The sequence below is a fragment of the Oncorhynchus keta genome, chromosome 36 (genome assembly GCF_023373465.1).
Source record: "Oncorhynchus keta strain PuntledgeMale-10-30-2019 chromosome 36, Oket_V2, whole genome shotgun sequence".
Taxonomy (NCBI): Eukaryota; Metazoa; Chordata; class Actinopteri; order Salmoniformes; family Salmonidae; genus Oncorhynchus; species Oncorhynchus keta.
Window position 1 is genome coordinate 26060899 of NC_068456.1, and position 27296 is coordinate 26088194.

The following is a 27296-nucleotide window of genomic DNA, read 5'->3' on the forward strand; positions in this document are numbered from 1 at the left end:
TTTAAGCGTCAGCTGTCAGATCAGCCTACCGATCGCTGCCGCAGTACACAGCCCATCTGTAAATAGCCCATCCAACCAACTACCTACCTCATCCCCATATGTTTTTTTTCTCTGCTATTTTGCCCACCAGTATTTCTACCTGCACATCCTCATCTGTACATATCACTCCAGTGTAAATTGCTAAATTGTAATTACTTCACCACTATTGGCCTATTTATTACCTTACCTCCTTACTTCATTTGCACACACTGTATACAGATTTTTCTATTGTGTTATTGACTGTACGATTGTTTATCCCATGTGTAACTCTGTGTGGTTTTTGCCGGACTGATTTGCTTTATCATGGCCAGGTTGCTTGTTCTCAACTGGCCTACCTGGTTAAATAAAGGTGAAATAAATACAAATGTGCAAACATTTCTAAAAATCTGTTTTTGATTTGTCATGATGGGGTATTGTGTGTAGATTGATGAGTGGGGGGACAATTGTATACATTTCACAATAAGGCTGTAACGTAACAAAATGTGGAAAACGTCAAGGGGTCTGAATTCGTTCCGAAAGCCCTGTAGATAGATAAATGTTGAGTTAGAGGAGATTACCTGAAGGACTTGAAGAGCTCAACAAACTCAGTAAAGCTCATGGTGCCATCTGATACCATGAGGTTCTGGAAGCTCTTTGATTGGCTCTTACCCCGGCTAGATAGTGTCTGACTTGACATATTACTGAAGCGAGTAGCCAGATAAAATACACAAGAGATGTTATATGTACTGAATTCCAGCATAAACATCAGCACAACAAATTAAACATGAAGCATATGCACGCAAACGCACACAGAAGAATATACCACAGTTTGTAGCATCTTACCCAGTTTGAGCTTTGTGATTGGAAGCTGAGGAAGAGATGGAGGAGGAAGAGGTGCTAATGGCCATGGAAGAGGAGGAGAGAGGCCCAGGGAAACCATAGGAGCTGCTGTCTTCCTGGTCTTGGTCCATGTTGTCTGTCAGGTCCGGTGCATTCCGCCCTAGGATATCCCAATCACTCGTCACCTTCTGTGACACCATCTCATCGTCTGTGGCATCCCCACTGTCCCCCTGTCACCACACACACACACACACCAATGACTCAACATGTTCCTCCAACCCAGCTCAAGGCATTTGTGCAGGAGTTGAATCAATCACTACTGCAAATATGGCTCCTTACCCTGGTCCCAACCTTCTTTTTCTTTTTATTGAAGTTAACCGTCTTCTGATTGGTCACAGTGAGATGGTTGTTCTTCTGAGCTCCAGACTTCTCCATGCTACCAGCACCCACACTCCATTTCCTGCCCCCAAACAGCTCGATGGCCTGGGCTAGAGTTGGACCCTCGTACCTGCCATCCTCCTGGAAGAGAGATGAACATTTTCTTGGTACAAAATGGTAAATCACTCACATCTCCTCACTCAGAGTTGTGGTGCTCGTGTCCAGAGCTCAGACTCGAGTCACAATTTTCATGACTGGTGACACCATTCACACTCTACCAGTAGGGACTGGAACACTTGACTCGGACCCAAGGTTTAGTAACTTGACTCCATCATTGCAATGCAGTGCCTCACCTGATAGAGGTTGACGTACTTCCTCCGGAGCCACTGCAGCCTTTGATCAGGGAACCTCCTCATCCTCCTGTGAACAGCTAACAGGGACTCCAGCCCAGCGTACACCATCCTAGCTGTGTTTCTCGGGGCCACAAAGTGTAATAACCTGTTGTCTGTTGTATGGAGCCCATAGAGCAGAGTCACCCCACACTCCTCCAGGCTCAGTCCAAATGAGAGCTTGTTCTGCAGGCATACCGCCTGAATGTCAGCCCCAGGATGGCCCATGAAGACAGCTTTCGCCACGGAGAGATCCAGGAATCCTTCCGCCAGGCTGTTCAGTATTAGCTTCCCACAGTACCCTGACCCAGTGGGGCTCCGGAGCATTGAGGAGTCAGAGCCAGGGCGAGAACCAGGGAGGCTCTCACTCTGGAGCTTGGCCCAGGTGAGGATACAATTGTCGGGTTGGAGTCGGAGCAGGCAGCGGGCGGTGAGGTGGGAGTCCTGGTCATAGTGGATCACAGTAGCGCCCTGCTGGAAGAAGTGGTGTACGTGGGGGTGGAGGGAGAGGACGTACCAGGGCATGAGCTCTGTACCGTGGGCAAAGGCCTTCTGAGTACTCTCACCCATACCCTGGAAGTCTGGGTCTTTGCCCTGTGATAGGTCAGATAGGTCACCCGCAGACTCGGAGAGATCGCCCACGGTGAACCTGACCAGAGAAGAGTGTTTTCAGGAGAGGAAAATTACCAAAAGAAGCTTTAAAAGGATGCAGATATTTTTATCTATAATAAGACACCAACACAAATATTTATAAAGAAGCAAAATAAATGACAATGCATTGACAATTATATTAAGACAAATACGATGTAATATTGAAATGGGGAGCCAACTAGCAGGTGTTGTGGTTTCAGATTTTATTGACACTTTCTTGCACATTCAGAGCCAAAATCCAGCACAAACCACTAAAAAGTAGCCTAAACTTAAGTGGGTCTTCTGTGGACACCTACTGGTTGTGGTTGCCATCCTTGAAGGAGTTTTTACGTGAGCCAGTGATGCTCCCGTCACCAGACCCTCCAGACTCCTCCCAATCCTCAGACTCCATACTGCGGTTGCAGCTACGGATGGTCTGGAGGATGTTGTTGATGGTTGCTTCCTTCTCTGCTTGGTTGAGCCCATCTGGCCCCGCCCGTTGCAGGAAGTTGTCCTGTCCGTTGTAGTCAGAGACAAACTATGCAGTAGCGGTGCGTTGGTAAAATCACCAGGGAAGCCAAGCCAGAAAAAAAAGCCATATTACAACCGATGAGTTAGTGATAATTGCGTTGTTTGCTCCATAACCTGTTAGTTCATATGTCTTGACACCGTGAAGAAGACACAGTGGCAGAATAAATCCAACCACACCAAAACCGGAGAGTAACATCTGCATCAGTGATCTGAGCAGATGATATATTTGATACCATTCTACTGATACCGCTCCAGCCATTACCAGGAGCCCCTTCTCCCCAATTAAGGTGCCACTAACCTCTGTTGAGCTACATGTTGAACTTTCATCCTCTCAGGCCAAGGTCACAATGTATGAATTTATGGGTGGATCAGAGTCGCCTTCATAATCATTGGCCATTGCGAAGAATGAAGTAAAACCACAAGTCCAAATCCCTACCTCCATCCATGACTAATTTAGGAAATCGCTAGCTAGCCACCGGAGGACAACAACACAACAATTTTTTCTGTCAATGACGTTTGGCTTTTGATGTGATGTGATTGGTGTGAAGCCAAATCCAAACTGTCTTCCCTTGACCATTCACACCTCACTCAGTTTAGCTCAATGCTGATTGGTTATTATTTATTTATTTGTAATTATGTAGGGAGGCCAAATGCTTGCTTCCCTTGCATTCAATGCTACGGGCGGCAACAATGTTCTAGTCTTTTAGACCAGACAGCATCAGATAGATGGGCTACACATACAGAGACAGACGGGCTCTGTTTTGCTCGCTCGGATGCTTTCTCCAGTGAGATACATTCAGCTTCTTGCGAATTGAAGGAAATTGATGTAAAGAAATGATTTTGTATGTTTTTTTCTTTGTACATTTTTGGGGAATAAATACACACCATTGAAACTATGGAAAGAAGGCATGGTGGTGTTTAAGATGGGTGTCACATCCTAACCTTAGTTCCTTTTTTATGTCTCTATTTTAGTTTGGTCAGGGCGTGAGTTGGGGTGGGCATTCTATGTTTGTTCTGTGTGTTTGGCATGGTATGGTTCCCAATCAGAGGCAGCTGTCAATCACTGTCTCTGATTGAGAACCATACTTAGGTAGCCTGTTCCCACCTGGTGTTTGTGGGTAGTTGTTTTCTGTGTCTGTGTCTGTGTTTTCACCATACAGAACTGTTTACATTTTCATTTCTTTCCTGCACTTTGTTATTTTGTATTTTCTTGTGTTCTGATTTAATAAAGTTAACATGGACACGTACCACGCTGCATTTTGGTCCGATCCTTCCTACTCATCATCAGACGAAGAAGAAGTTCGTTACAATGGGAAAGGTTACTAAAATATATTTATAATGAGAGTTTTGTGTGGAGATTCACTTCTGGCCTGAATGGATGGTCCCAAAAAGGTCAAATGCACTTGATACTTGGATAGAATACATTTAAATATTATGTAAATGAATATCAAAAAAGGAATAGGAAACAACTGTAGGAAACAGATTCAGTGATGTCAACACTTAGTAAATGTGGCCCTAATTTCTAAGTATAAGGCCAAGATTCCTCTAGCCTGATTCTAGATCTGTTTGTATGGTCTTGCCAACTCCTATGGTCATTGTCACACCCCCCAAACAGATATGGGTTCAGACAAAAAATGCATAATTCCTCACCTCCACAGAGTCCCGTGAGCTGAGGCGTGGTCTGAGGTTGATCAGGCTAGCTGCTCCATCCAGGGCCTCCCCTAGCTCTCTCAGAAAGACCCCAGAGAAGGGCACCACCCTGCAGCCCGGGGTGTGGAGAGCACGCAAGACCACCTTCTTGTACTCTGCAGACGTCTCGTGGTGCGCCATGGCATCCTTCAGGGCACACATGGTCTCGATGTTCGACTGCTCCATGAACTGCCACATCTTTAGCACCTTGCGAGACCTGAAGGGTAGGATGGAGAGATGCTGCTGAGTGAGAATGGAAGGGCCAAAAGTGGACAGTTTAGGAGGCGAAGTTGGAGATGAAGACAGAATGAGCGTGAAAGAAAAATGGTGTGATGTTTATTTACTAAGCAGGAAATGATAGTGGAGCAGATGGATCCAAAACATATTTGCAAAAATATAAAATCAAATAATCAAATGTTCCCTCGCCCTGCTTCTACCTGAGTCCAGCCAGGAACTCCATGACAGTGTTGTAGTTTCCCATGTTCCAACAGCACCTGGCCACGTGGACCAGACATGAGAACACCTCTCTCTTCTCCTCCATAGAACCTGCTGTCAGAATCATCCAGGTCACCCAGGAGCTCACCTGGAAACAGGAAAATACAGTAACTGTAAGTGTGACTAACTGGGTTTGAATCCAGAGTCACCTTTCTGCAACAGGGCTGTGTTAGCCCACTGAGCTCAAGCCAAGTTAATAGCTCTGGGAACCAACACTAGTCTTCAGGTCTCAGGCACAGTTACTCAACATATAGGTTGAAAATGTATTCCCCATGCTGAGACACATTGCAGGTTAGTTAGGTCTCTCTCACCTCATTGAACCTTGTGACCAGGTCCTCTACTGCGTTGTGGGGCCGACTGCAGCCAGCCATAAGATGAGGTTGTACAGGTTGGTGTGTCTGCCCCTGGGGCTGTGGCTGGCCAGGGCCCCCCAGGTCGAGGGTGAGGAAGCAGAGATAGTCCTGGGGTAGGATCCGGCTGTAGAGCTGCAGCTCCTGATCCATGAGGATGTAGGCCATCTCCTCCGGGAACCTGACCAGGGGTTGGAGGTCAGACAGCTCCTTGTTGATCTCTGTCAGTGGAGCCGCCGGCACCACGCTGGATCCCACCATGGGGGAGTGCAGTTGACGCTCTGGGAGGGAGGGAGAGGGAGGGTGAGGGGTGAAGGAGGAGGGAGGAGGGATGGGAGGGTGAGTCAAGAGGGAGTTAAGAAAGGAGTAAAATACTGTAGATTGTTTCTGGACTCCTATATTGACATTACTGGTAGACACTTCATGTAGAACTGAATCGATCTGATAACTGTAAGCAATATGGTTATAGCCATAGAATTAGGAATTAGAATACTAATAGTAATTTAATAGGATCTCTATAGTAACAGCTGTATCCTACTCTCTGATAAGACAGGTAGTATTTTAATTTTGATGAATATCCATTTCATATGATTTATTATGTCACTTTACTTCATTCAATACTTCATCAACTTGAATTTCATAAGATTCATATTGGTTATGGGACCTTTCAGGACAGCCCAGCCCAAGGGACTTGTGGTGATACAGGGAGGAGAGAAGTCATTGACGCCTGTGTTGCCGATGGACAGAACCACTTCCAGGAGGGTCCCTGAGATGTAGGCAGAAATGTCAGTCCTCTGTAGGGTTGCTCGGTAGCTACATTCCCCTCCTCCTTCTGGCCATGGCAATGTGGCCCTCCTCTCTGCAGACAGCAGCTTCCTGGAATACAGGAGTAGAGCTCCTGAACTGGCCACCCTTACATCAGAACTCAGGGCATGGCATGCCTGGGAAGACATAGGAAGATACAGGGTCACGTTCAGCAAGGCACACTGTAGCAAACCAAAACAATAATCTGTGTTCTCATTGGATAAGTTCAGGTGGAAGTCACGAAGTTATAAAACCTTTTCTCCCTACTGAACACGACCCAGGCATCTCATCACCAAATCACACCACAGGAGGCTGGTGAGGGGAGGACGGCTCATAATAATGTCTGAAATGGAGTGAATGCAGTGGTATCAAAGATGGAAACCATGTGTTTGATACCATTCCATCCATTCTGTTCCAATCATTACTATGAACCCATCCGCCCCAATTAAGGTGCCACCAGCCTCCTTGAGAATTACAAACGTACAAGACACACAGTAGCCTTTCTCATGAAAGGTGCTATTATAACACGGTCTCTCACTTTGTGTGTGTGTGTGTGTGTGTGTGTGTGTGTGTGTGTGTGTGTGTGTGTGTGTGTGTGTGTGTGTGTGTGTGTGTGTGTGTGTGCGTGTGCGTGTGTGCGTGCTTCTGCGTGCGTGTGCATGTGTGTGTGTGTGTGTGTGTTATGTATAGAATCAGGTATAGCCTCTTGTAAATGATTTGTATTCCATTTCCGACCGCCATAAAACTATCTGAAGTGTCTGTGTGCCTCTGAGTGTCGACTTGGCAGTTATTCTGAGTCTAAAATCAATATATTGGAGTTTGCCTAATGAATTTGTTTGGGCATTAAATCAGTGCTGTGAACATGAGGGTTCTGATAAAACAAAGATCTTCGGGCTGATCTGTGTATTTGACTCTCACATTGTAGCATTATGGCATGTTAGTTGTTGGTAAACCCTCTGAACCTGGGAAGATGGTATTTTTTATGTTTCAAATATTTTTTATTAAACACACACAAGAATGGTGTCTAGGTATACAAGACAGGTATACAATTCTTATCTAAACATAAAAGAGCAGACAGGAACAACAAGAACCAGAGTTCTGGGTGCAGAACAAATAATACAAAACACGACATACAGAACAAGGACACGTAGAAAGAAAGAGGGAAGATGTCGTCCCCCCCATCCCCTATCCCCCTCCCAACTGCTCGGGTGGCAGGGCCAGCACATGCTGCCCAAAGGTAGATTAAAATATTACAATTGAGAGTACGTTAATAAGTACAAATTCACAGCGCCGACTCGTCCAAGTAGGAGAGGAAAGGCTGCCAGATTTGATCAAATGTTGATAATTTATTGTTCAGAATATATCTAATTCTTTCTAAGTGTACAGTGTTTGCCAATTCACTGAGCCATAATTTGGTAGAGGGCGCTTCCCTCCTTTTCCAAAACGGAAGATGGTATTTTTTTAATGATATTTCCTGTTTTATAAAGATCTGAACTTTGGGATCTTCTGTCTGTAAATCTCTTGTTTATAAGGATGTTCTCAGCTATCCAGGATTAAGGTTTGGGGCCCGTGAAAGGGCGCCTGTGGTGCAACACATTCCCCACTAACACCCCTCCCCAGGACATTCAGCCCCCACCCACCACCACCCCTACCTAGGACCACCACACTACCCCAGGACATTCATCCCCCACCCACCACCACCCCTACCTAGGACCACCACACTACCCCAGGACATTCATCCCCCACCCACCACCACCCCTACCTAGGACCACCACACTACCCCAGGACATTCATCCCCCACCCACCACCACCCCTACCTAGGACCACCACACTACCCCAGGACATTCATCCCCCACCCACCACCACCCCTACCTAGGACCACCACACTACCCCAGGACATTCATCCCCCACCCACCACCACCCCTACCTAGGACCACCACACTACCCCAGGACATTCAGCACCCACCCACCACCACCCCTCCCTAGGACCACCACACTACCCCAGGATATTTAGCACTCACCCACCACCACCCCTCCCTAGGACCACCACCCTACCCCAGGACATTCAGCCCCCATCCACCACCACCCCTCCCTAGGACCACCACACTACACCAGGACATTTAGCCCCCACCTACCACCACCCCTCCCTAGGACCACCACCCTACCCCAGGACATTCAGCCCCCATCCACCACCACCCCTCCCTAGGACCACCACCCTACCCCAGGACATTCAGCCCCCACCACCAGGAGAGAGAGAGGAGACAGGGAAGTGGATCCAGCTGGCAGAACCTAACAGACAATATGCTTTAGTTAAAACATATATTCCCTGGAGTCTAATATTCTGAAATTATATTCACATTATCATCACCGGACTTTAACCTCCTTTGGTTCATTTAAAGGGTATGGAACTCATAGTCATGAATGAATTTATTCTCCCGAACATATAGATGAACACACCAATGAACGGACGCACGCATGCACACCACACACACATGTATGTTCATTCTTCTAGAAAGTCTTCCATACTACATACTTCCATAAGATATGTGCGGATATCATAACCAGCAGGGTGTCTTCTTCCTTACAGACATTACATTACATTCTGTCTTGTTGAGGTTGAGCTTGAGCTTGAGGTGGTGGGGAGACATCCAAGCTGAGATATCTGCCAGGCACGCAGAGATATTGAGAAAGTAGTTAAGTGTCCTCCACAAAGCACTGATAGGAGAGACCATGTGAGGATGTGACTGAGCTGAGTGACGTGGTGTATAGAGAGAAGAGAAGAGGAGGGCCTAGAATGCTCAAGTGTTTAGGAAAGAAAATAAGAAGGTATACTGGTATGTAGTTTTGGTTTCTTGAGGAAGGGAGTGACTCCGCCATTTTGAAATCAGAGGGGTCAGGGATGAGGTGATGAGAAAAGTAAGGAATGGGAGAAGGTCTCCAGAGATGGTTTGGAGAAGAGAGGAGGGGATAGGGTTGAGCAGGCAGGTTGATGGGCGAACGGACCTCACTAGTTGCAGGATTTCATCTGGAGAGAAAGAGGAGAAAGAGGTCAAGACAGAGTAGTTCTGTGTGACTGGGACCAGTGGATCCAATAGGCCGAGTGAATGAGGAGCAGATGTCGTCAGTCTTTTCAAAGTGGTTGACAAAGTCGTCCACAGAGGGAGGGGGAGGGATTAAGGAGGGAGGAGCAAGTGGAAAAGCGTTTCCTAGGGTTAGAGGCAGAAGCTTGACATTTAGAGTGATATAAAGTGGCTTTAGCAGTGGATACAGAGGAAGAGAAGGTAGCGAGGAGGGAGTGAAAGAAGTTGAATTTTCCTCCATTTTCACTCAGCAGCCCGCATGCATCCCTGTCCTGTAAGCTGGCAATGAGTCACTCAGCCACGGACCAGGAGGGGAGGGTCGAGCCGGCCGGGGGGAAAGGGGACAGTGCGAGTCATAGGAGAGTGAGTTGGAGGGGATTGGGAAGGGTAAGGTCAAGAGTATTGCCTGTCTTGTGAGTTGGAGGGGACTAGGAAGGGTGAGGTCAAGAGTATTGCCTGTCTTGTGAGTTGGAGAGGATTGGGAAGGGTGAGGTCAAGAGCATTGCCTGTCTTGTGAGTTGGAGGGGATTGGGAAGGGTGAGGTCAAGAGTATTGCCTGCCTTGTGAGTTGGAGGGGATTGGGAAGGGTGAGGTCAAGAGTATTGCCTGCCTTGTGAGTTGGAGGGGACTGGGAAGGGTGAGGTCAAGTGCATTGCCTGCCTTGTGAGTTGGAGGGGACTGGGAAGGGTGAGGTCAAGTGTGTTGCCTGCCTTGTGAGTTGGAGGGGACTGGGAAGGGTGAGGTCAAGTGTGTTGCCTGCCTTGTGAGTTGGAGGGGACTGGGAAGGGTGAGGTCAAGTGTGTTGCCTGCCTTGTGAGTTGGAGGGGATTGGGAAAGGGTGAGGTCAAGTGTGTTGCCTGCCTTGTGAGTTGGAGGGGACTGGGAAGGGTGAGGTCAAAAGAGGCAAGGAGGGGAAAGAAAGTTGGAAAGAAATTAAACGAAGGCAGACGTCAGGAGGTTGAAGTCGCCAAGCACAAAGAGCGGTGAACCATTGTCAGGAAATTAATTTATCATGGTGTCAAGCTCATTAAGGAACTCTCTAAGAGCAAGTGGTGGGCGATAGATGACATCAATGTTAAGCTTGAGCGGACGAGTGACAGTGACAGCATGGAATTCAAATGAGGAGATGGACACGTGGGTGAGGGAGGAAATGTGAGGGAGAAAAAAAAAACTCCACTTAGGAGAAATGAGTAGCCCTGTGCCACCACCGCGACGTCTAGATGCCCTCGGACTAAGAGAGAAAACATAGTCAGATGAAGAGAGAGCAGCTGGAGTAGAAGTATTCTCTGGGGGGATCCATGTCTGTGTCTGAGCCAAAAAGTCAAGGGTCTGAAGCGCAGCATAAGCTGAGATGAACTTGACGTTCTTGACCGCAAATCGGCAGTTCCAAATGCTGCCAGAGACCTGGAATTCAACATGGTTTTTGCGTGCAGGGTACACTAAATTAGAAGGGTTGCAAACAAGAGGTGGGGAGCGTCTGTAAAGCCTACAGGGAAAGGTGCGAACAGGTATAGAAAACACACACAGTTGCCAAACCTACAATAGAGCAAAATGAGATCATCAGAAAATAACTAGGTAAGATACAATCTGTGCCCTTGAGACGTGGCCACATTGGTAAGAGCAGCGTGTTTTTGTTTTCTATTTCTAAATGTTTTCCCTAAATGAATCTGATCAGCATGCACTGCGCTGGACCAGAGGCTTCCACAGATGTTAAGAGAATGGCCTTCAATGGACCTCATTTGTCAGATGATTGTATCGTCAAATCTGGTTATTTCACTCAAAGCTCAGGATTTTGGTGGATTTGAAGATGATCATAGGGTGCAACACAATTGTCTATAGTGGCGTCCTCCACTCATCTACACTCCATTCTGTACTTATCATATGGAAGGTGAGAGCGATATCTTCTTAGTATTTGCATACACCAGTCGGACTGGTCCAGTCCATTTATTTTACATCAGAGAAGATGACTGTAGGAGATGAGGAGAGGAAGCCTTGGTTATTTAGTGTTGTTGTTATATGTGGTTTTGTACATTTGTAAAGTTTCAATATAAGAACATATCTAGTAAGTTCTAGGCTTACTTCCCATTCAGCTTGTTGCTAGTATTGTACAATCAGGGTTGGGGAGTAACGGATTACATGTAAGGGATTACAAAAAAACAGTAACTGTAATCCGTTACCAGCAAAAATATTGTAATCAGATTACAGATACTTTCGAAAAACCAGACGACTACTTTTAAATTCAGAAGGATGTTAGCAAAAAATATATATCTTTGACACTTCTCTGTTTTCTCAATGATATTCAAATCAGAATTGAAAAAGGCACAAATTTAGGTTTGTTCCACCAGAAGTGTATTTCTGATCAATTTGATATTTTAATGGACAACAAAAAATGTGCTTTTCTTTCAAAAACAAGGACAAGTCACCCCAAACTTTTGAATGGTAGTGTATATATATCCATTGATTGTTGAAGAATATAATTTATAAATCCTTCATGAGCTTAGTTCAACTGTCGTACTCCATGACAACCCAAAATATAAGATTGATTTATTCCAATGTTTGTAAACATTGTAAATATAAATAAACACTGTATAGCCTCATAACATGGTTAAAACAATAATTTTATATCATGGATGGTCAGTCCTTGCTTCCATAGCTCTGTCTATTCATCTGAGAGTGGTTACATTTCTCCAGGCCCATCCCTCAACTTTTCACCAAAACAGAGGCTGGGCATCCATTTTGTTATTGTTTCATCTGTGGATTTGCACTTTAAACAGCTGCATATTATCAAGATAAAGTGTCACCAACAAAAAGGTAAACAATAGGCAAATGCAGCACATGGCATTTATTTTTTACGTGTAAATAGCACTTTTCAGTAGTGCTCAAAGCATGCCATGAGTGCAGCATTTATTTTTCAACTCAAATCAATGAGCCCAATCAGTCCTCCATGACAACAAAATCATAAACATCGAGGAGGGGTGGCTAATAATATAAGGGCACAAGGCAAGACCCAAATGCAGACACAGGAGTCAGATGGTAGTGCTCTGATATTTATTATAACAAAGGGAGTACGCAAAGGCAGGTCGGGGACAGACGAGAATTCATAAACCAGGTCCAAACAGTACCAGACGATAGGCAGTCTCGAGGTCAAGCCAGGCAGGGGTCAGAAACCAGATCGGAGTCCAAAAACAGTACAAGGGGATAGGCAGGCTGATAATCAGACCAGGCAGAGTGGTCAGGCAGGCGGGTTCGGAGTCAGGACAGGCAAGGGTCAAAACCAGGAGGACTAGAAATAAGCAGAGACTGGGAAAAATAGGAGCAAAGAAAAATGCTGGTTGACTTGGCAAACAAGATGAACTGGCACAGAGAGACAGGAAACACAAGGATATATACACCGGGGATAAAACGCAACACATGGAAGGGGTGGAGACAATTACAAGGACAGGTGAACCAGATCAGGGTGTGACAAACAAGTCCTTAGTTTTGGGGTCATGCTCAGGTAAAACAATTTGGCTAATCTATACTTCAATATTTCCAAGTCCTATTCTGACTGGAATTCTGATAGACTTGGTTTTTAATGTAAAGATATAATTTAATGGTATTATTAAATGTAGTAGAAAGTGATGGGTTAGAAGAAGCCTACATAACCAATCCATTAAGTAAAATTTAACATCCGTATATGGCCAGCTATGTAAACTTTAACATTGATTTATCCTGCAATAGGTGTCGTTCAATTGGTAACATACTGTACATTGTCTTCTTCTAATACCTCTTAAGGGGAAAGTAATCTAAAAGTAACTGAATGTAATCAGATAACGTTACTGAGTTTGGGTAATCCAGAAGTTATTACTGATTACAATTTTGGACAGGTAACTAGTAACTATAACAGATTACATTTAGAAAGTAACCTACCCAACCCCATGTACAATAATTTCTAGGCCTAAACCAATAAAGAAAGATTATATCTGTCAGATAGTAATACATGTTTATTACCACCTGTAAACCAAACCGTCTATCAACAACTGATAAGCTCTTTACGACCCATTTAGAAATGATACATTCAATGTTAAGTGTTACTCAAATACCTTTCATACTGTATATGGCTTAAAACTCATGTCAGTTTATACATTTCTATCTGTTTAAATGAAATGAAATAGAACAACAAATTTAGTCAAGTGGAACGAGAGAGAACACCCTAATACCTTTCATCTTGATGTTCTGCTGCTGTTTGGGCAATTTAAAGGATTGATTGTGGACTTATTTGTGGAGGAATGTAACTTGTTTTTCTGGGTGATTTGTGATATTTTATTTGTGCTTCCCATGACTGTGTTTTGTATTTTAATGTGTATATACAGTATATATATAGCGCTTGGTTATAATGTGTATATTATGTTGTACATACAGGGCACATTTGTAAAAGAGACCTTCAGTAGGTCTCAATGTCTTAAATAAAAAATATGTTTTTGTCAAATTGTGGAAGGTTGGTACAGATGTTGGCCATGGACCTATTGGCCATGGGCAGTCTATACATTGGCTAGAAACTATTCTTCCATATTACACCAAACCAGGGATACACATCCCTCTGCAATAGAATCTTGTTAAGGTTTTTGGTATCACTTCAGCCATCCATACAGCCTTTCATAGACTATAATACTACAGCACTTGTCACAAGGATGCATGTAATATACTGTACTGCATGTTTGCAATGAAACCATCTGAAATGATAGTTGTGCCACAAGATCATGTACGGAACCCCTGTAACACTATAAGATATACTGCCATAAGCAACACTCTGCCTATCTTGTAGGGTTTTACCTAACAGTTGAACAGAGACAAATACGACCCGCATTTACCATCAGGAACACAATCACACTCTACCTTGAGCGATCACCACTGATACGAATAACTAAGATGATAGTATGCATAATTTGATAGAAAAGTCAGTTCAGTACTAGTGCTACTGCTTTCATTGAATAAACCATCTGAATGACAAAGACAATATATTTGACTTACATTAGAAAATCATGCCTAATGCAATACAGCCTCCACAATTAGAGTATGTTTGAGACAGAGATATGTTTCAGACAGAAGAGAAAGAGCATGTCTGAAATCTAAGAGGAGAGAGAGGGAGCAAAACTAGAGAGAGGGGGTGGGGCAGCTCCCCTTATATAGTTAGGGAGACTTGACATCAGTCAGAGGAGTTATTAGGAGAACATGACCATTCTCTATAAAACACATCACGTTGCTCTTCTACACAAACCACTGCAGTTTGGGCGATCCGTGAAAATCTCTATATTGTGGAAACAAAGCCTTACGCCATCACGTTAGGTCGGCAAGTGACTGCACTCAAGAAAAGACTCACACAGGACACACACACGCACATGAAAATCACTCCTTAGCCTGAAGTGGCCCGCAAAAGCTAGCTTTTCCGTGGTGCGAATGGGATGACGCATCAGGAGGGTGATTACGTGTGTTAGCAAGGCTGGGGTAATGGGTTCGAGCCTTGGTATGAGCCGACTCAGGAGGAAACGGTACTCGCTAAGCAAGCAGCGTGAGGTCCTTTACACACACAGCTACCAATCACATTGTTTATTCAATAACCATGACTGCTATTTTAAATGCCAATTTTTTTCCCTTCATGAACTGATTTTCCCCTTTGAAATTCCCTGAATTGTCTTCATCCCTGACCCACACTATTGAGTTCAGTCAACCTTGAAATTACCTCTTTAAACCCTGATCACTGAAACAGATTCTGGTATTATTTTCTACAGAAATTACTTAACAAGGATCTTAGAGTCTTATTTTCTGCTGAGACCACGGTGGCTCAGTACAAATATCTATTGTACAACAACAGTTGCAGTAAATTTCATGTCTTCTGCTGTCAGTTGAATCGGCCATGCAATTTATTTTCAAAAGGAGAGCATTTAATTGACCCTAATTCAAATAATAAAGTATTTATTACAGACTATAATTGATTGATAATTTGAATCAGGTGTGTCATTGCTTGGACTGGAGCAAACATCAGTGTTTTTCAGATTAGATTGGACACTTCTCTGTGCCAATGGTTTAAGTGAGAAGTAACAATATATATCATACCACTAGGTGGGAGTCTAATGTATTATTACCAGCAGCGTACAGTCTATTGCTGCTGCAGAATAAGTACTGAATGAGAAGGTCTGCAGTCCATTCTCTGAGGTTTACTGACTTCTAAAGGGGCAATCTGTGATTGGTAAATACTTTTCTAAAATGTTTGTCTCCAAAAGTGGCAGGGGCCCCACTTTGTTGTCATTTGAATCCCAGACTAGACTGCATCATAACCCCCTCTGAGCTCATGCCACTCCTCATTCTCCCTTTTAGCAATGTACTCATAACTCTTTATTGTGTTGGACCACAGTACACACTGTCATGTTTTAACAACTTTACATAAAATAATTGAGGATAAAACATAATAAAGCCCAAAGGCATTTTTCCATTTGGGGTCCTGAGAAAATACATTTCTTAAAAGTCAACACAGACATCACCATCTTCTCATGATTCCTGGTGAATGTGTAAAGCAGACTGAAGACAGACCACCCCCCTCATCTCTCATGATTCCTGGTGAAGGTGTAAAGCAAACTGAAGACAGACCATCCCCCTCATCTCTCATGATTCCCGGTGAAAGTGTAAAGCAGACTGAAGACAGACCACCCCCCTCATCTCTCATGATTCCTGGTGAAGGTGTAAAGAGGACTGAAGACAGACCATCCCCCTCATCTCTCATGATTCCTGGTGAAGGTGTAAAGCAGACTGAAGACAGACCATGCCTCTCATCTCTCATGATTTCTGGTGAAGGTGTAAAGCAGACTGAAGACAGACCATCCCTCTCATCTCATATGATTCCCGGTGAAGGTGTAAAGAGGACTGAAGACAGACCATCCTCCTCATCTCTCAAGATTCCTGGTGAAGGTGTAAAGAGGACTGAAGACAGACCATCCCCCTCATCTCTCATGATTCCTGGTGAAGGTGTAAAGAGGACTGAACACAGACCATCCCCCTCATCTCTCATGATTCCTGGTGAAGGTGTAAAGCAGACTGAAGACAGACCATCCCCCTCATCTCTCATGATTCCTGGTGAAGGTGTAAAGCGGACTGAAGACAGACCATCCCCCTCATCTCTCATGATTCCTGGTGAAGGTGTAAAGCAGACTGAAGACAGACCATCCCCCTCATCTCTCATGATTCCTGGTGAAGGTGTAAAGCAGACTGAAGACAGACCATCCCTCTCATCTCTCATGATTCCTGGTGAAGGCGTAAAGCAGACTGAAGACAGACCATCCCCCTCATCTCTCATGATTCCTGGTGAATGTGTAAAGCAGACTGAAGATAGACCATCCCTCTCATCTCTCATGATTCCTGGTGAAGGTGTAAAGCAGACTGAAGACAGACCATCCCCCTCATCTCTCATGATTCCTGGTGAAGGTGTAAAGCAGACTGCAGACAGACCATCCCTCTCATCTCTCATGATTCCTGGTGAAGGTGTAAAGCAGACTGAAGACAGACCATCCCCCTCATCTCTCATGATTCCTGGTGAAGGTGTAAAGCAGACTGAAGACAGACCATCCCTCTCATCTCTCATGATTCCTGGTGAAGGTGTAAAGCAGACTGAAGACAGACCATCCCTCTCATCTCTCATGATTCCTGGTGAAGGTGTAAAGCAGACTGAAGACAGACCACCCCCCTCATCTCTCATGATTCCTGGTGAAGGTGTAAAGCAGACTGAAGACAGACCATCCCCCTCATCTCTCATGATTCCTGGTGAAGGTGTAAAGCAGACTGAAGACAGACCATCCCTCTCATCTCTCATGATTCCTGGTGAAGGTGTAAAGCGGACTGAAGACAGACCATCCCTCTCATCTCTCATGATTCCTGGTGAAGGTGTAAAGCGGACTGAAGACAGACCATCCCTCTCATCTCTCATGATTCCTGGTGAAGGTGTAAAGCGGACTGAAGACAGACCATCCCCTCATCTCTCAGTTCTCTCTAATCATCCTTATATGACAGGTTCCTCTTTCAATAGGCTGTGACTGTTTTAACCTACTCTGGGTCTACCTACCAAACAATTACCACAGGTTGAAGCTATAAATAGGCCAAGTACGCAAGTTGTTCCTTTTATTTCTCCTGAAGCTTGATGTTTTTGACTCAGAAGCACCTTAAAAACAAACTCTGGAGCGTGAGTGCTTTGTTTTCCACTGACTGTATTTGTTTTGCATGGTTGAGATTGTAACCATATGCCAAGTGATTGTGATGTAATGGTGTAGCCTAACTTTTCCATTGGGTGTGTACCCACTAGTGCAGAGCAGCCCATGCCCTGTAGCTGTGTCGCAAATGGCACCCTATTGCCTTTATAGTGCACTACTTTTGACTAGGGCCCATAAGGCTCTGGTCAAAAATAGTGCACTATATAAGGAATATGGTGACATTTGAGACACACCTCTATAATACAGGCCTCTAAAGTTCTACTTAGTTAAGCACCCCTCCCCTTTACTCTCCGACCCGGCTGCCCCAACCCCCATTGCCACTGCAGCTCAGTGAGTTTTGGCTGCAGGTTGGCTTTTATTGGGGTGACTCATATACTAATGGCAGCTCTGCAGGGAAGTCACTACAAAGTCATACAATGAGATGTGAAACCTACACCTAACCTTAAGCAAACTGATAACCTTATGCCTAACCCTAACCTTAAAATAAGATGTGAAACCTACACCTAACCTTAAGCAAACTGATAACCTTATGCCTAACCCTAACCTTAAAATAAGATGTGAAACCTACACCTAACCTTAAGCAAACTGATAACCTTACGCCTAACCCTAACCTTAAAATAAGATGTGAAACCTACACCTAACCTTAAGCAAACTGATAACCTTATGCCTAACCCTAACCTTAAAATAAGATGTGAAACCTACACCTAACCTTAAGCAAACTGATAACCTTATGCCTAACCCTAACCTTAAAATAAGATGTGAAACCTACACCTAACCTTAAGCAAACTGATAACCTTATGCCTAACCCTAACCTTAAAATAAGATGTGAAACCTACACCTAACCTTAAGCAAACTGATAACCTTATGCCTAACCAACCCTAACCTTAAAATAAGATGTGAAACCTACACCTAACCTTAAGCAAACTGATAACCTTACGCCTAACCCTAACCTTAAAATAAGATGTGAAACCTACACCTCACCTTAAGCAAACTGATAACCTTATGCCTAACCCTAACCAAACGGATAACCTTATGCCTAACCAAACTGATAACCGTATGCCTAACCCTAACCTTAAAATAAGATGTGAAACCTACACCTAACCTTAAGCAAACTGATAACCTTATGCCTAACCCTAACCAAACGGATAACCTTATGCCTAACCAAACTGATAACCTTATGCCTAACCCTAACCTTAAAATAAGATGTGAAACCTACACCTAACCTTAAGCAAACTGATAACCTTACGCCTAACCCTAACCTTAAAATAAGATGTGAAACCTACACCTAACCTTAAGCAAACTGATAACCTTATGCCTAACCCTAACTTAAAATAAGATGTGAAACCTAACCTTAAGCAAACTGATAACCTTATGCCTAACCCTAACCTTAAAATAAGATGTGAAACCTACACCTAACCTTAAGCAAACTGATAACCTTACGCCTAACCCTAACCTTAAAATAAGATGTGAAACCTACACCTAACCTTAAGCAAACTGATAACCTTATGCCTAACCCGGATAACCTTAATGCAAACTGATAACCTTACGCCTAACCCTAACCTTAAAATAAGATGTGAAACCTACACCTAACCTTAAGCAAACTGATAACCTTACGCCTAACCCTAACCTTAAAATAAGATGTGAAACCTACACCTAACCTTAAGCAAACTGATAACCTTATGCCTAACCCTAACCTTAAGCAAACTGATAACCTTATGCCTAACCCTAACCTTAAAATAAGATGTGAAACCTACACCTCACCTTAAGCAAACTGATAACCTTATGCCTAACCCTAACCTTAAAATAAGATGTGAAACCTACACCTAACCTTAAGCAAACTGATAACCTTACGCCTAACCCTAACCTTAAAATAAGATGTGAAACCTACACCTAACCTTAAGCAAACTGATAACCTTATGCCTAACCCTAACCAAACGGATAACCTTATGCCTAACCAAACTGATAACCTTATGCCTAACCCTAACCTTAAAATAAGATGTGAAACCTACACCTAACCTTAAGCAAACTGATAACCTTATGCCTAACCCTAACCTTAAAATAAGATGTGAAACCTACACCTAACCTTAAGCAAACTGATAACCTTATGCCTAACCCTAACCTTAAAATAAGATGTGAAACCTACACCTAACCTTAAGCAAACTGATAACCTTATAACCTTATGAAACCTAACCCTAACCAAACGGATAACCTTATGCCTAACCAAACTGATAACCTTATGCCTAACCCTAACCTTAAAATAAGATGTGAAACCTACACCTAACCTTAAGCAAACTGATAACCTTATGCCTAACCCTAACCTTAAAATAAGATGTGAAACCTACACCTAACCTTAAGCAAACTGATAACCTTATGCCTAACCCTAACCTTAAAATAAGATGTGAAACCTACACCTAACCTTAAGCAAACTGATAACCTTATGCCTAACCCTAACCTTAAGCAAACTGATAACCTTACGCCTAACCCTAACCTTAAGCAAACTGATAACCTTATGCCTAACCCTAACCTTAAAATAAGATGTGAAACCTACACCTAACCTTAAGCAAACTGATAACCTTATGCCTAACCCTAACCTTAAGCAAACTGATAACCTTACGCCTAACCCTAACCTTAAAATAAGATGTGAAACCTACACCTAACCTTAAGCAAACTGATAACCTTATGCCTAACCCTAACCTTAAAATAAGATGTGAAACCTACACCTAACCTTAAGCAAACTGATAACCTTATGCCTAACCCTAACCTTAAAATAAGATGTGAAACCTACACCTAACCTTAAGCAAACTGATAACCTTATGCCTAACCCTAACCTTAAAATAAGATGTGAAACCTACACCTAACCTTAAGCAAACTGATAACCTTATGCCTAACCCTAACCTTAAAATAAGATGTGAAACCTACACCTAACCTTAAGCAAACTGATAACCTTACGCCTAACCCTAACCTTAAAATAAGATGTGAAACCTACACCTAACCTTAAGCAAACTGATAACCTTATGCCTAACCCTAACCTTAAAATAAGATGTGAAACCTACACCTAACCTTAAGCAAACTGATAACCTTACGCCTAACCCTAACCTTAAAATAAGATGTGAAACCTACACCTAACCTTAAGCAAACTGATAACCTTACGCCTAACCCTAACCTTAAAATAAGATGTGAAACCTACACCTAACCTTAAGCAAACTGATAACCTTATGCCTAACCCTAACCTTAAAATAAGATGTGAAACCTACACCTAACCTTAAGCAAACTGATAACCTTACGCCTAACCCTAACCTTAAAATAAGATGTGAAACCTACACCTAACCTTAAGCAAACTGATAACCTTATGCCTAACCCTAACCTTAAAATAAGATGTGAAACCTGCCTAACCCTAACCTTAAAGCAAGACTGATAACCTACACCTAACCCTAACCTTAAAATAAGATGAAACCTAACCTTAAGCAAACTGATAACCTTATGCCTAACCCTAACCTTAAAATAAGATGTGAAACCTACACCTAACCTTAAGCAAACTGATAACCTTATGCCTAACCCTAACCTTAAAATAAGATGTGAAACCTACACCTAACCTTAAGCAAACTGATAACCTTATGCCCAACCCTAACCTTAAAATAAGATGTGAAACCTACACCTAACCTTAAGCAAACTGATAACCTTACGCCTAACCCTAACCTTAAAATAAGATGTGAAACCTACACCTAACCTTAAGCAAACTGATAACCTTACGCCTAACCCTAACCTTAAAATAAGATGTGAAACCTACACCTAACCTTAAGCAAACTGATAACCTTATGCCTAACCCTAACCTTAAAATAAGATGTGAAACCTACACCTAACCTTAAGCAAACTGATAACCTTATGCCCAACCCTAACCTTAAGCAAACTGATAACCTTACGCCTAACCCTAACCTTAAAATAAGATGTGAAACCTACACCTAACCTTAAGCAAACTGATAACCTTATGCCCAACCCTAACCTTAAGCAAACTGATAACCTTATGCCTAACCCTAACCAAACTGATAACCTCATGCCTAACCCTAACCTTAAGCAAACTGATAACCTCATGCCTAACCCTAACCTTAAGCAAACTGATAACCTCATGCCTAACCCTAACCTTAAGCAAACTGATAACCTCATGCCTAACCCTAACCAAACTGATAACCTCATGCCTAACCCTAACCTTAAGCAAACTGATAACCTTATGCCTAACCCTAACCTTAAGCAAACTGATAACCTTATGCCTAACCCTAACCAAACTGATAACCTTATGCCTAACCAAACTGATAACCTTATGCCTAACCCTAACCAAACTGATAACCTTATGCCTAACCCTAACCAAACTGACAACCTTATGCCTAACCCTAACCAAACTGATAACCTTATGCCTAACCCTAACCAAACGGATAACCTTATGCCTAACCCTAACCAAACTGATAACCTTATGCCTAACCAAACTGATAACCTTATGCCTAACCCTAACCAAACTGATAACCTTATGCCTAACCCTAACCAAACTGATAACCTTATGCCTAACCCTAACCAAACTGATAACCTTATGCCTAACCAAACTGATAACCTTATGCCTAACCCTAACCAAACTGATAACCTTATGCCTAACCCTAACCAAACTGATAACCTTATGCCTAACCCTAACCAAACTGATAACCTTATGCCTAACCAAACTGATAACCTTATGCCTAACCCTAACCAAACTGATAACCTTATGCCTAACCAAACTGATAACCTTATGCCTAACCAAACTGATAACCTTATGCCTAACCCTAACCAAACTGATAACCTTATGCCTAACCAAACTGATAACCGTATGCCTAACCAAACTGATAACCTTATGCCTAACCAAACTGATAACCTTATGCCTAACCAAACTGATAACCGTATGCCTAACCCTAACCAAATTGATAACCTTATGCCTAACCAAACTGATAACCTTATGCCTAACCAAACTGATAACCTTATGCCTAACCCTAACCAAACTGATAACCGTATGCCTAACCAAACTGATAACCTTATGCCTAACCAAATTGATAACCTTATGCCTAACCAAACTGATAACCGTATGCCTAACCCTAACCAAACTGATAACCGTATGCCTAACCAAACTGATAACCTTATGCCTAACCAAACGGATAACCTTATGCCTAACCAAACTGATAACCTTATGCCTAACCAAACTGATAACCTTATGCCTAACCAAACTGATAACCTTATGCCTAACCAAACTGATAACCTTATGCCTAACCAAACTGATAACCTTATGCCTAACCAAACTGATAACCTTATGCCTAACCAAACTGATAACCTTATGCCTAACCCTAACCAAACTGATAACCTTATGCCTAACCAAACTGATAACCTTATGCCTAACCAAACTGATAACCTTATGCCTAACCCTAACCAAACTGATAACCTTATGCCTAACCAAACTGATAACCTTATGCCTAACCAAACTGATAACCTTGTGCCTAACCCTAACCAAACTGATAACCTTATGCCTAACCAAACTGATAACCTTATGCCTAACCAAACTGATAACCTTGTGCCTAACCCTAACCAAACTGATAACCTTATGCCTAACCCTAACCTTAAAATAAGACCAAAAAAGGAACAACAACAACACATTCATACATGTTTTACATTGCCACTGGCCCATCTAGTGGAAATCACTCAGCTCAGCCTCCAAGATAAGATTCATCCCAAAATACGTCAACCTGAGTTTTGGCTCACACTACATAGTGTAGCACTGTACCATTTTATTTTTTTTTACACACGTTTCCTTTCTGAAACACGCAGTGTATGTGTTTGTGTGGGTATGGTCTAGGTGTGTGTGTCCAGTGTACTCTAGGGATTTTCCAAAGTAGTTTTAAACTAAAAGTGACAGAGTTTTTCTCAATGGAACCATTAAAGCCAACGTGCGTGTATGCTCTTACCTCAAAAAACAAGTCTCCTGTTTTTCCAAGGAGAAGTTTACACACTTGCAGATGTAGACTCTGAGAGGTTGAACTGTGTTCACTGTATCCCCCAGAAGTTTGGTGGCCATCCTCATCCCAAACCTGGAGGGGCTCCCTTCTGCAGACAGTGTTCCACGCCTCCTCACCGATCCTCCCTGTGGGTAACGTCCTGATGATAGCCCTGGTTCCTGTACACATCGACTTCTTCACCCTCTGGTTTTCCCTCAAAAATCTACGGACCAGGACCGTCGAACACTCTTGCATATTATATGAAAAGTTATCCTCAGTCTCGCAGTCAGATCCTAACCCATTGTCTGAGGCCATCTTTAAAGCCATGGGGCTTTTGGAAGGGCTGGCGGGAAGGAGTGCCAATGTAGAGCACATTTTAGTTTCGGCTTTGCCCCCTGGGCTGATGTGGCCATCTCTGAGTCTATGGACAGAGCTCGTGTCGGCGACTGTTGATGATGTCACCTCCTCCACCAGACAGAAGGCAAAGCTGCCCGTAGTGACTCCTGTGGAAGATGGCACTGAGGACATTGAGGATTCTGAGCCTGACACCTTGCCCCCTACAGCCCCCTTGCCTCTATCATAACCTAAGGAGGTACCAGGGTAGAGCAAGCCCTGAAACCAGTTCTTGTTACTGGCCCCACCTGATAGTGTCATTGCATTACACAGAGGAGACAACTCCTCTGACTCCAACTCCATGACACTCCTGCGTACATCTGTGTTGTGATGCACTACAGTACCTTCAATGCTCTGTGTAACATATCCTGTTTTATCAGCTGTGTACGTCTGAGGTGAAATCCCTGCTCTCTGGACTGCAGTGTTACTGTCAGGGTCCTTGCAAACGTCTGTGATTTGACTGCAGCACAGTACACAAGGCCCAAGGCCCTTCCTGCAGCTTGCGTTACAGAAGCAACCCGAAGGTTTACTGGCAGGCACAGTCACACACTCTCTCTGTCTCGATCCAGCATCCAGAGACTCCATTGCACGGCAGCCATTGCTGGAGTGTTTATCCGGTGGTGGTGGCGGTGCATCTGTGTTATCAGACTGGAGTTGAATTTTAACTCTCTGCTGGTCCCCATGTGAGCCCCTGGGCCTCACAGTCCCATGATCTATCTCCTTGGCACATGTCTCTGTCCCGTCTGTGTTGCTGGTAGAGAATTCCTCCATCTTGCTGGCCGGCCTGCCTGTCTGTGTCTTCCTCCTGGTCGGTATTCAGAGATGTCAGAGCATCTAGAAACAGAGGTGGGTGCAGGTGGAGTCCACAACAGCTGTGAAAGCCAGGAGAGTGAAATTATTTTGTCAATGCTGCATGTTGTTAAGGAGATGTGTCCCTCTGTGCACAATTAGAGAGGAACTTTGCTGCTGTGCCAGCCAGGCAGGCACACCCCTCGTAAATCTGCAGGAGACAGCAGGAAAACCCAAGTTAGATATAAAATGGCACTGGATACAATGCACCAAGGGAAGTGACTATAATTTGATGATTGAAGACAGATATACCATTACAATCAGCCTATGGCCAAACAAAGCGAGACAACATATTATGGGGTAACTGTAACAGAGCTCTGTGCAGTGACCTACTGTACGTGCATTAAAGCTCGTAAAGTGGTGAATGAAAAATTGTTAATAGAATATTGGACCCCATTCTCTTCTGCTACAGTAACCTATCAAAAACCATGCATTATCAAAGGTTTGTTTGCATGGGATTATCACATGAAAACCCTATTAGAATAATCAAAAAGTCACAAGACTAAAACTGCTCAAACTTTTCAGCCTGTGATCTTGTTGAATGATTAGGTTGTCCTTACCTTAGTGTGGTTGACTTGTGTCTCTCCAGTTTCATTTCCAGCTGTCCAGTTTCATTTATGCTGTTCCAGCGTCCCAGTTCCTACTCTATTCCTGGTATTATAGGGGGTCTGTGAGGAGAGGAAAAGAGAGGAATCAGGGGAGTGGGAGTCACAGAAACAGGGATCTCACCGGGCAGGGCTTTCGTTACAGAACTTGGCAGGAGCTTTTTTCCTTTTTTATTCTCACAGCTAACTGGGTTGTTTTACAATCACACTGGACAGGACCTAATGCTAATACCTTCACAGCGTTTAAAGTGGCAGTCACTTAAATAGACTTGCTTTTATACTCTCATTTATTCAATGTGAACTTTGTACCATCAGGTCAATATGGGTGTACAATCAATCATGAGTTGCTTGCTCATTCAGAAAGTAAACACACAACATAGGGTAAGGTTAGGATTTGGTTAATGCAACACGTGCCTACTTTGCAATTACCTTACTTTCCTATTTTAGCAGATTAGATTTTAGCAGCTTTCTAAAGGTATTAAATAGTGCCTCTTTGATTGTGAAGAACATGACATTTGATTGGTACAAATTTCTTAACTTATCATAACAAAAACATATGAAACCAGAGGTTTGAAAACATTCCGTCTCTGATGAAACAACTGGATTACTGTTTCTGTGGTCTTGTAACCAACTCTGTATAATAGCGCCTCCAGCTGGAATGGAATCGTCATTACATGTGAAATGGTTTGATTCCTCCTGCATACCGTAGAATTCGCGGAAGAAAGAAATGTCTTTCAAACCGACTGGGGTCACGTTTTGCACGAATTACATGAAGACAACATCAATATTGCTGGATTTGTGTCGGATAACTGACAGGTAATCCAAAAGAAATGGAGCTAGGAATATTTTCCTGATAAATTCATTTTTTTTAACGCGTTTGTAGTAGCTAGCCAGGCTAATGCTACCAACTAGCATTTGCTTTGATAGTGAACACAGCTAGCTATACTTATCGCGTCAATGATTTGATAAATTATTCGGGGTTTCACTCGTAAAATGATATACTCTGATTACTCGGATTAGTCTGAAAATGGGACAGACCTGTCCATAATAATATTTGTTCAACCAAATGTAAATTAGCTGTAGATGCGTCGTTTTTGTCAAGGATAGGGGGACAGCTTCTGTGCATGCGCGGTTCTTTTTTACATTTTTATGGCATTTGCATTTCTAAATATTCCAGGGTTTTGGAAGAGTATACCCATATATCTCTAGTAATTTTATAGTTTATAGTTATAGTTATACATTTAATATGGTCCCGTGTGGCTATACGAAAATAACCATATTATACATCCATTAGAAAACTCACTACTGTAAGCCGGAACCTGCTAAATGACTCACGTTAAATTGTAAAATGTAACTTCTTAATTCAATTTTTTTTAATGATAACATTTCAGGGGAATTACATTTTATTCCATTGATGAAATTCCCTCCATTGTTTTGCCACTACCACCTAGTTAGTGATCAATGTTCCTCCCCTGTAAGATGGAGCCAATACCCACATTTTTCTCTGTTTCTATCATATTGTAGCCTATAAATCCACGACTTGCTGAGAAGAACCACCATCCTTCACAATGTTCCTCACCATGGCCCTGCTGAGGAAAGGCATCTCTGGGAAGCAGTGGATCGGGAAGTACCGTCGGCCACGTGCCATCACCTGGCAGATGAAACGCAACATGCTGGTGCACCTGGAACGCGAGGCAGAGAATGAGTATTGGATCTCCAGACCATACATGACCCCAGAGCAGGAGAGAGGACACGCCGCTGAGCGCCGAGCACAGAACTGGCTCAAAATTAAGGAGACCAAGTTTCAAAAGTTTCCAGAACATAAATATGTTGCGGATCATCTAAGTCACCTCAACACAACCAAGACATGGTCCAGTTAATAACGAGGAAGTATTGACTTTGTGTGGGGGGATGGAGAGAGGGTTGACTCCGGTGTGAAATGTATGTAATGTATATGAACTATGGAGTGTTGGAAATTCTCTATAAAGCCAGCTCTGATTTAAAAACCA

The 27296-nt window shown here is 43.2% G+C and overlaps 2 protein-coding genes across 2 annotated transcripts in view; one reads left to right on the forward strand and one right to left on the reverse strand.

The window, feature by feature from the left end:
• The window catches only part of LOC118369849 (1-phosphatidylinositol 4,5-bisphosphate phosphodiesterase epsilon-1-like), a 40932-nt gene extending 15414 nt beyond the window's left edge, over positions 1 to 25518 (reverse strand). The window contains exons 1-11 of the mRNA XM_035754591.2: positions 25243 to 25518; positions 23411 to 24833; positions 5985 to 6261; positions 5282 to 5601; positions 4913 to 5058; positions 4437 to 4692; positions 2573 to 2793; positions 1590 to 2274; positions 1198 to 1377; positions 862 to 1088; positions 597 to 719 (exon numbers count right to left, since the gene is read on the reverse strand). Of these exons, the coding sequence (XP_035610484.1) occupies positions 597 to 719; positions 862 to 1088; positions 1198 to 1377; positions 1590 to 2274; positions 2573 to 2793; positions 4437 to 4692; positions 4913 to 5058; positions 5282 to 5601; positions 5985 to 6261; positions 23411 to 24604 (3629 nt within the window). The 5' untranslated portion in view covers positions 24605 to 24833; positions 25243 to 25518. The remainder of the gene's footprint in view (positions 1 to 596; positions 720 to 861; positions 1089 to 1197; positions 1378 to 1589; positions 2275 to 2572; positions 2794 to 4436; positions 4693 to 4912; positions 5059 to 5281; positions 5602 to 5984; positions 6262 to 23410; positions 24834 to 25242) is intronic.
• A 425-nt stretch (positions 25519 to 25943) lies between these two features.
• Positions 25944 to 27296, forward strand: LOC118369933 (ribosomal protein 63, mitochondrial-like). The gene is made up of 2 exons (XM_035754709.2): positions 25944 to 26103; positions 26812 to 27296. The coding sequence occupies exon 2, from the start codon at positions 26856 to 26858 to the stop codon at positions 27165 to 27167; it is 312 nt and encodes a 103-aa protein (XP_035610602.1). The 5' UTR covers positions 25944 to 26103; positions 26812 to 26855; the 3' UTR covers positions 27168 to 27296.